Source organism: Pavona decussata, unplaced genomic scaffold (assembly GCF_977016875.1).
Source record: "Pavona decussata unplaced genomic scaffold, jaPavDecu1.1 SCAFFOLD_207, whole genome shotgun sequence".
NCBI lineage: Eukaryota > Metazoa > Cnidaria > Anthozoa > Scleractinia > Agariciidae > Pavona > Pavona decussata.
Genome location: NW_028145612.1, coordinates 782912 through 791939, shown reverse-complemented (window position 1 = coordinate 791939; position 9028 = coordinate 782912). Strand labels below are relative to the sequence as shown.

Here is a 9028-nt window from a genome sequence, read left to right as displayed (position 1 = left end):
TTATGTTTTGGCGCTTTTTAGAGATATTATTGCTTAATTATCTCTGAAAAATGCGTGGTTACCCCCAATTTTCTTTTTGGATTCCAAGAGGCCTTGCTAAGATCTGCTTTTCCCGCGTAGCCATAAGCCGCACTAAAATACTTCGGTATTAGTAGGCACCGTCCTTAAGTTGGTCATCTTGAATAAAGTAGGCTGATTTAGCAACAGAACACTTTATTAAAATAATTATCAAAAAGTGTCAAAAGTGGTTTGAAAGAAACACAGACGTTTGGGGTATATAACCCTTCTTCAGTGTGGAGAAAACCGTTGAAATAGACTCGCGTTCAGACCATATTCCTTGAGCTCTCGCGTCCTCAAATGACGGAGTTCCCGTTCTGTTGCTAAATCAGTAACTCTTGAACAAACAGTAGTAAAGTGAAGCCGGATCATTGTGTAGATTAGGATCAGCAATGTTGAATAAAACGTAAAATCAAATGTAAGGCTGATCGGACAGCTAAAAAGGGTAATTTTATTGCCCAATGTTTCGGCTAGACAAAATTTAAATTAACCTTCTTTATTGCGATCCTGGGGGATCATCTTATTTCGCTGAGGCGACGTTATTTTGCGATTATGTCGTCTCAAAATGACGGTTTCTGATTGACGCAAAAACTGTCCGTAACCTAACCACGTCATAGCTAAGGTAAACAATCTACAAGGAACAGCACAACGAAAATGCTGCAAGAATACGCAGGAACTGTGAAAGATCTAAGGTGTACGCGTCAGCTGAATTAATCAAAATGTCTCTTCAAATGTCGCGCGCGCACAACAGCGGAAGTGGAAATGCAGCATAAAATCGCGCGAACTGGAAATAAAAGCTGCAAGAAACATTTGTTTTTATCTCGAAATTTTGCTCGGTGACCTATCTTGATTTTTTGCATGCATACGACATTCAGTAGGCCACTTCAAATGGAAACGTTTGGGAGAAAGCAATCCAGTAGAGAAAAAATTCCTTTTTTGATGTAACATAAGATCTACTGGATAACGTTTTGTCAAATTGCCAGAGAAGTTCAAGCATTTAGGGTGCTTTCCAACAAAGCAATAAAAACGGAAAGCCACCGACTTAGTTTTTGAGATACTTTGAAACTGAAACGTACAGGAACTGTAATTTAGAGGTCCTTTTAGGAGAGTTGACCTGTTGCCATGGTAACCGCTATGACATCAAAATTAGGCTTAAAGTATGTCTCAACAACTGAAATACAAAGAAATACAAAATTCACAAAACACCCCAAAACATTGATTTGTGTAATGGAGGGTTTTTGTATTGCTTGAAATGCGAACAAGATATTTCCATTTGACCGATTTTAAGCGGCGAGAAAACGACTTTCAGGTGAACCCCCACCTTAAGGTTCGAGATGATTGTGGGGACTCTGGTTACGAGAATGGAGTCCACGTGACAACGAGCAGAGGAAAGCCGACAACTGGGATAAGATTTAAAACTCTTTAATAATTATTCAATAACGCAGTTCAGTTGTAATGTCACCTGCAGCAGAAAGCAATATCCCAATCTCGTACCCAGAGTCCTCAGGCTTTTTGGTCAGCGGGTGGGCGCCAGGAGAGACTCTGGGGACTTCGAAAAAATTTTTGATTGGCTGTTGCGTAACGGTTTCCATTCTTTTACCGCAGAGTCTCCTGGCGACTAACCGCTGGCCAAACACCCCGAGGACTCCGGGTACGAAATTGGCAATATCCTTAGTAAGGTAAGTTATAATAAGATTGTAAGTAAGTTTAGACTTATGATGAAAAATACACTTCGACTAAATCAAGTTTAACTTCTCTTAAGTAAAGTCAAACTAAACTCACAACTGCAGTGAGGTACGGCGGTGATGCTGCTTTTCGTGTTGTTTGAACCCCTGTATTTCGTAAACAAAACTCACAAAACGGAACATGCCTTTTTCTGTCATGAAAGTCTAAAAAGAAACATCTCCGGTCTCAGACAACACTAATTGTAGCAACAACTTTCCATTGATTGATGTACAACAAAACAGCTTTATCGGTCTCTATTTAAGATGGCAGGCCGTGTCTTATTTAAGCTTATGTTTATTACAATGGTAGATTTCCAAATAACACTGTACATTAATTTATAAACTAACTGTAAAAGCTATAAACTGTTTAACCATGGCAATAATGGGGTTGACAGACCTGCGCGATGCTCATGTGCGTGTTTTAGCCTATTGTAAATAAAAGTTTTCCCCTCCTGCCCTCACGGGTATGTCTTTCATAGAACGGAATGAGCGGTGCTCCCTGTTAATTTTCTTTTAGCGCTGGATTTTCTACAAGTCTTGTAAATCTAAAATGTACAAATATCATAATCTAAAACTAGCATTACTTAAAACTACAAGCTTAAAATCACACGCCTTAACTTGAGCATAAATAATAACTACTACATCCATCACATCTCCCAGTTTCTTCTTCCGCATCATTTTCTGAAAATGGGTCTGTATCCCTTTATAGGTAGCGAACTAAACCAATGTCATTTTGTTTAGCGCCAAAAACTTTACCTCAGTTAATTTTCTATTGCTTTTAGGCAGCCTTTACCGCAGTATCAGCTAACGTTTACACTCGCTAAAATTTTAGTTAGGTAAGTAAACTCATAATAGCGCAGTAAAAGGGTTTGGTGTAAGCAATTAAGGCATACCAATCGGCGAGTAACGCAATACACTACACATAAATGTGTCGTACCCGGCCGTGATGCGAGTCTGCACGTCTCACACGACGTTTACTTGACTTCACTCAGGGTTTCGTAGTGATCATGGAACACAATCAAGAATCGTCAACAGCATTAAATACGGCCCACAAGTCTTTGAATGATGCTGATCAACGCATACAAGTTCGCTTGTTCTTACAACAAAGTCCAGCCCTGATCGAAATCTTGGATGTGGATGCCACGGAGGAGCAGTATATGTTTCAAGGACAATGTTTGGTTTTGGGAGACTCTGGAGTTGGTAAAACAAGCCTTGTGAAGTCGCTCACGGGAAAATCATTTAATTCCAGCCAACCCAAAACGCAGGGCATTGAACACAGTCTGGTGGACAAGAATTGGAAAAGCTTGGCCATGAAGGATCTCATCTTCGGAGAACTATGGAATTTTTTCACAAGTGGTCTAACGCTGGTGTGTTTTGGAGTTTTGGGGGCGGCCGAAATTCGTCTTGTTGTTGAGCAGTTGTTTGTATCGTCCAGCCGTGTTAAACTATTTGGTTTTGGTGGATTCCTTACAGTCCTCTTGTTACTTTACGGATATATGGCAATGGCGGTTCATCCCGTAGTAGCTGTTTTCGGTATTTACTACAGCTTCCTGTTTTGTGTAGCAGAAATTGTTCCAATCTCAGCTTTTTATTTCAGCCGCAACGTAACATTAATCTTAGCTACATTCAATTTTCTGTTGAGGTTTCGAGGGTTGATAATAGGTTCGTTGCTAGCTTTAGGGGTATGCTATTTTGATGGAAGGTATTTTGAGTTTGTCAGTTCTTCAGGATTTATTTTCTTGGCGACAATCACGGGAACTGTGTTCGTGGTTTTTTTTCTACTGTTAGGACCGATACCATTGCGTTATGGAACTAAACATCCATGGTATTGGTATCTGTGCCAATTAGCTCGGAATCACTCGCAACAAACTTTGAAGATTGTCTGCTTTAGCCGGTTCCTTTTGTCCATCTTACTTGGACTGATATATGGCTTTTTGCTGGCATCTCTAGTCACCTTTTCTGTTGATTTTCAACACGAACAAATCACCAACACAAGCACTTGCCCCAATGCGGTTATAATTGTTGAAACGGTCGCTACACCGTTTCTTTCGTTTTCGCTAGCCGATTTTCTAGGAAGGAATGTTTGATTGCTTAAGAATGAACAATCGGGGCCGTACAACGTACTACTGCTTGTTCTTGTTTTTTATCATTACAAATTAGTATGGACATCGAAAATGTTCTATTTTGGGGTTTTTTTCCCTCTATTTACTGGTTATACCTTCTACGAGGAATGGTTTTGCATCACTGCAGTGGTAACTCAAGGGAAAGTCCAAGTTCCGAACAAATTAATTACATTTGTTAAAGGAAAAGTGGAAATGAACAAAATGTTGAAAAGTGCTCTAAACGAGAAATTTTCTTTTCTTAAAGTGAAGATACTCGATTTTGCCGGAGATAAGGACTACCTTGCTTATCATCATATGTTCCTTAGAAGCCAGGCAGTTAATGTCATTGTATTCAACATGGCTAAGTTTGCAGAGAACAATTTTAAGGAAATCTATGCAGGAATTGAGAGGCTACAATTCTGGATTGAGTCTGTCTGTAGTCATGTACCACCCAAAATGCCAATCTTCCTTGTTGGAACTCATAGCGGAACCATGGGAAAGAAATGCATAGGTATCTTAGATGAACATCTGAGAAGAAACCTTTGGAATAGCTACTGTGATGAGCTGGTGGTGAATGATGCCGACAAGCTAATTTTTTTTCCTGTTGAAAATTCCTTGGGCAAAAATGATACCGGAATTCAAACTCTTCAAAAGAAAATCATGTCTGTTGCTGAACAATGCAAAGAAACCATAGGTCGTAACGTTCCTCTGCCATGGATAAAAATTCAAGATGCAGTAATCAGCCTCCAAGAAAAGAAAGAAGCTAAGTTCTGTGTTACAATTGGGGAGCTTCCAGCGGCATTTGACAACTTTGTTTTCCCTAACTGGACACAAGATATATTGACATACTTCCACGAAAAAGGCCTGGTGATTTATTTGGACAGAAAACAGGATGTGGATCTCTCCAACTGGGTTCTTCTCAAGCCCGAAATACTGGTTGATATTATTATCCAACTTGTCACACCACCACCTGAAATAACACAACAAAGAGGCTTAAGGTGGGCCTGGCATCTCCTGCAGAAAAAAGGAATGCTGACCAACTCACTTCTGCGAAACATCATCTCCAAAGTGCAAGAGAATGAAGAAGCTATCACTGCATTCCTTGAGGAGTATGATGTGATCTGCCCCTTGATTAACAAGCAAGTGGAAATGTGTAACCCACACAAGAAAAGTGAAGAGCAGCCAACACACTTTGTTCCCTCCCTGCTGCCAATGTCTTCAGATGGGGATGTACCATTATGGCGCGATGATGACACAGATAAGAAGTTCTACATATTCTTCAGGAGGTTCCTTCCAGAGCCCTTGTTTCATCGACTGCTATCTCGTGCCCACAAGAGCAGTAAGATGGAGTTTCTCAATGGTCAAACAGTTCTGTATAGAGATGCTGGCAAGTTCTGGATGAGGTCTTCTCTACCTTACATGCTCAAACTGATGAGGGAGGAGAAGATGATTGAAGTGACATTTAGGTGCAGGTAATTAGTCTAGCTTTTTACAGCTATGTAGGTCGCCAATACTAGTCTTGATAAGGGCTAGGGTTCATATCTGTGATGTAATCCATCAAGGACCCACATATAAACATACATGTTCATTAGTCAGAATTTACATTGCTGTATGTTAACTGGCAAAACACCTCACCTTTATACTTTCAAGTACCTTCCTTTGTCAGGAGGCCAATAGAGTACCCATTGCAGGTGTATGCATATGTAATTTCTGGAACATTTTATATACAGGCTGATGTATCTAATATGAGCTCTTTACAAATCCAGTCAAATACTGGTTTGTATTTATCACACAGAATGATAGTTACAATAACTATAATTACTAGAAAAAAATAAAGATTGAAGACTAAAAAAGATGCTTACTAATTTTTGATTTTTCAGGACTAACTGTGGAATGAGGCCAGCAGATTTATTGTCGTTAGTGTTTTCCATGGTTGATGGAATCTGTAAAAGATATTTCCCTTTTGTCAAGTTCCACTGTGGCCCAGCTTGTCCCTCAAGCACATGTCCTGGTCACCAAGATGACTACTTGATATCACCACCAGCTGGAATGGACCAAGGCACTAGACGACATGTGTACAATGTTATGCCTGGACAACAGGGAGACAGAGTTGTAGCCTTCTTGTACTGTGAAGATCACAGTTTTGAGGATGAATTGGCTGAATGGCTACTTTAGGTAAGAGGGTAAGTGAAAATGTACCTGTTTTGGGAAACAAAATTATGTAGGCTTGACTGAAAAACTGTTAACACAAATGAGTGTGCTAAGAAAGCCCCCACCCCCTCCCTCCTTCTAATAAACTCTCCCTACTCTCCCTATAATTTAAATAATAAGTGTCTCCTATTGTAGGGTATCATGAATCACCATCATTTAATTTCCTACAGGGTAGCTTCCTTCACTGAAATGAGTAGGTATCTTGAACTAAGAAAACACCTCACCCATGCCTCCTAAATAAGAAACACTGAAATGGTGATACATGTACTAAAAACAGCAGAGCACATTAAAATTGTTCCAGCTCCCAAATTTCAAAGGGACAGATTGTATGGCAGTTTGGGTTTTTAACAATAAATTAATTGTAAGGATTTGAATGGCCCACCAAAACAAACACTTAACTTAAACTTATTTTTGCTAAAATGTCTGTCAATAAACTATAACAATTATACTAATCACATTTAAAACATTCTTTTGAGGTTTGTTTGCATTAGCTGATTTTGAAAAGATTTTGAAAAGATGTACTCACACAATTTTTTTTAAAAGCCATTCTGGCCACATGACCTGATAGAAAGATAGCAATTAATATTTCTAGACCACCTTTGCAAATTGTTCAAGTGGAAATCCTTCTATATTTAGAACATTACTTCATATTTATTTTCACACATGAAAACATCACAACTTTATTTAAGAAAACGAGGTCATGTGATCTCTTAATGCCTATTATAATTAATAAATATACTGTACTCTAATCTGAAAGTAATAATTAACAATTATTCCAGAAGCGTGGGTTGGATATGAGATGATAGATAGCCAACGAAGCGCGTAGCGCCGAGTAGGCTATAATCATCTCATATCCAACAAGCTCGAGTGGAAAAATTGTTTTATTAAAAACTATTGAGAAATATTGCTAGCTCTAGCTGATTTCGCTTTGCAAGAGCAACCAGAAGACAATTTAATGGCCGCTATTTCTCGGGCATGGTATAATGGCTCATATGATGGCCGCTAAACCAATCAAATGCTTGGAATTGCAGTATACAATAATCCAGTTTTTAATAATTATTATTATAATTGAAAATTATATTAAATTTGAAACAATGATCAAATGTTATTCAGGTTATGTGAACTCACACTGTTACAACTCACTACAGTCAACCTCCACTAACGGCCACCTCTCCACAACGGCCACCTCTCTACAACGGCCACTTTTCTTTGTCCCGGCGGACAGTCCATACATTACCTCTTGTTTAAACCTCTCTACAACGGCCACCTCTCTACAACGGCAACGGTCACTAAAGTGCGTCCCCAACTGCCAAAATAACCTCTCAACAACGGCCAGACTAAAAACAAAACCTTTTTTTATAAGTTGATGCAGTAATCGACCTTTGTCTTCGGAACATTAGGTTTCTGTATCCATTTTAATGATATACGTATTTTGATTGTGTTCCATTTATATGCTGCGCATGCAGTAAGCATAAATTGTTTACAATAATACAGCGAATGTTGCGAACCTTGCTCGTTTCGTCTTGTTAACATTTTGATTCAAAACATACACCTTATGCAAAAATGGCTGACATTTTAATATTCTTTCGTCTGTATTCAAATTAGCCTCGCTAGATCACTAGCCTTGTTCAAGGCAAAATATTCTTTTGATTTTTGAACTCAAGAACGAGGTTAGTAAGGCTAATTTGAATGTAAACAAAAGAATAATAAAATGTCAGTCATTTTTGCATAGGGTCTATTATTTACGTTTTATTGTGTATTTTATCTGTATATATTATTTAAGATTGGATTGCCATTATAGGCTACAGTAAGCATGAACTTGGCACAATAAACATGTTGTACTTCCCGAAAAAAAAGGCATCATATTACACCCCCTACCTCCCCATAACGGCCACTTTCTTCTGTCGCCAAGGTGGCCGTTGTGGAGAGGTTCAACTGTATAATACTATAATAATTTGTTAAAGAAATAAGTGACCCCTTAATTTCCAATAAGTACACCCCCTTAAATTAGCTTCCTTGCCAATAATAAATTGACACTACTAGTTTAAACAACTGTCGATATTGCTACAATAATATTATACAAAAATCATGAAAACTTAGAAAGCATTTGACTCATAGCATTATCTTTCACTTTCCCTACATTTCAGTTAAAAATTACAGCTGTAGTGCACTAAAAGCATACAGTCACACAGAACCAAGTTTAATGTCCTTCTTGCTAGTTTTCAGTGTCTGTTAGGTGTAATCCTGACTCAAGATAATTTAACATGCTCAAATAACTACAACAATTAAAATTAGGCTAAGGCATATGACATTTATCATTTGCCTTAAATTAGCTAAGTGGACAGCTACATTGTATGTGGGAAGACTGTGTAGGGGTACACCTTATGTTAAATGTAAAATGTACATTAATTTTTTCTCTTTTTTTACAGGTGCAAAGGAAGATTAACAAAACTGTTCACTCAAGGAAGAAATGAGTCAGACAATTTGAAAAAGATAGTGGTATTCATGAAGATGAAGGCACTCAAATGCTCACTGAGTTACATAAAAATGTCTAAATAAAGCCAGGTTAATAGAGGGTTTAGTGTCTGAAACTCAGTACTAAGACTGTTACAGCATTTATAATCCGTGATTAAATTCTAATTAAGGTATATGCACCGGAATATTTTTTAGTTTTCTTTTCTCCTTCAAAAAATGAGTGTGAAATGTTTAGCTATTGTAATTGTAATTGTTTCTTTTTATTTATAGATTTTAAATTTATAATCAGACGGAATCTGTGAATGAACTCCTCAAGTATGTGAGACATGAAAATGTTCACTTACATGTGAGTTCAGCATCATATTTTTTCTTGAGAGCATCAAGACATTGGATTCTTAGAACTCCAAACAAATTTTGTTTGGAATTCCGCGAATACAGTGTGAACAGGCTAAACACAAT

At 38.0% G+C, this 9028-nt stretch overlaps 2 protein-coding genes across 2 annotated transcripts; both read left to right on the top strand.

Moving 5' to 3' along the window:
* Positions 1 to 2417: 2417 nt before the first annotated feature.
* Positions 2418 to 3868, top strand: LOC146460767 (uncharacterized). Its single transcript, XM_085087557.1, has one exon. The coding sequence runs from the start codon at positions 2789 to 2791 to the stop codon at positions 3866 to 3868; it is 1080 nt and encodes a 359-aa protein (XP_084943683.1). The 5' UTR covers positions 2418 to 2788.
* Positions 3869 to 3955: 87 nt separating this feature from the next.
* LOC146460766 (putative serine/threonine-protein kinase pats1) lies at positions 3956 to 8651 on the top strand. Its single transcript, XM_085087547.1, has 3 exons — positions 3956 to 5355; positions 5764 to 6058; positions 8524 to 8651. Exons 1-2 carry the CDS (start codon positions 3956 to 3958, stop codon positions 6056 to 6058), a joined length of 1695 nt encoding a protein of 564 aa, XP_084943673.1. The 3' UTR covers positions 8524 to 8651.
* Positions 8652 to 9028: the final 377 nt, after the last annotated feature.

What these genes read in the sequence shown, in the direction of transcription:
- LOC146460767 (XM_085087557.1), top strand. Translation starts at nt 2,789, where the DNA reads ATGGAACACAATCAAGAATCGTCAACAGCATTAAATACGGCCCACAAG.
- LOC146460766 (XM_085087547.1), top strand. Translation starts at nt 3,956, where the DNA reads ATGTTCTATTTTGGGGTTTTTTTCCCTCTATTTACTGGTTATACCTTC. An exon ending in GAAGTGACATTTAGGTGCAG is followed by an intron (nt 5,356 to 5,763) that starts GTAATTAGTCTA and finishes TTGATTTTTCAG; the next exon opens with GACTAACTGTGGAATGAGGC.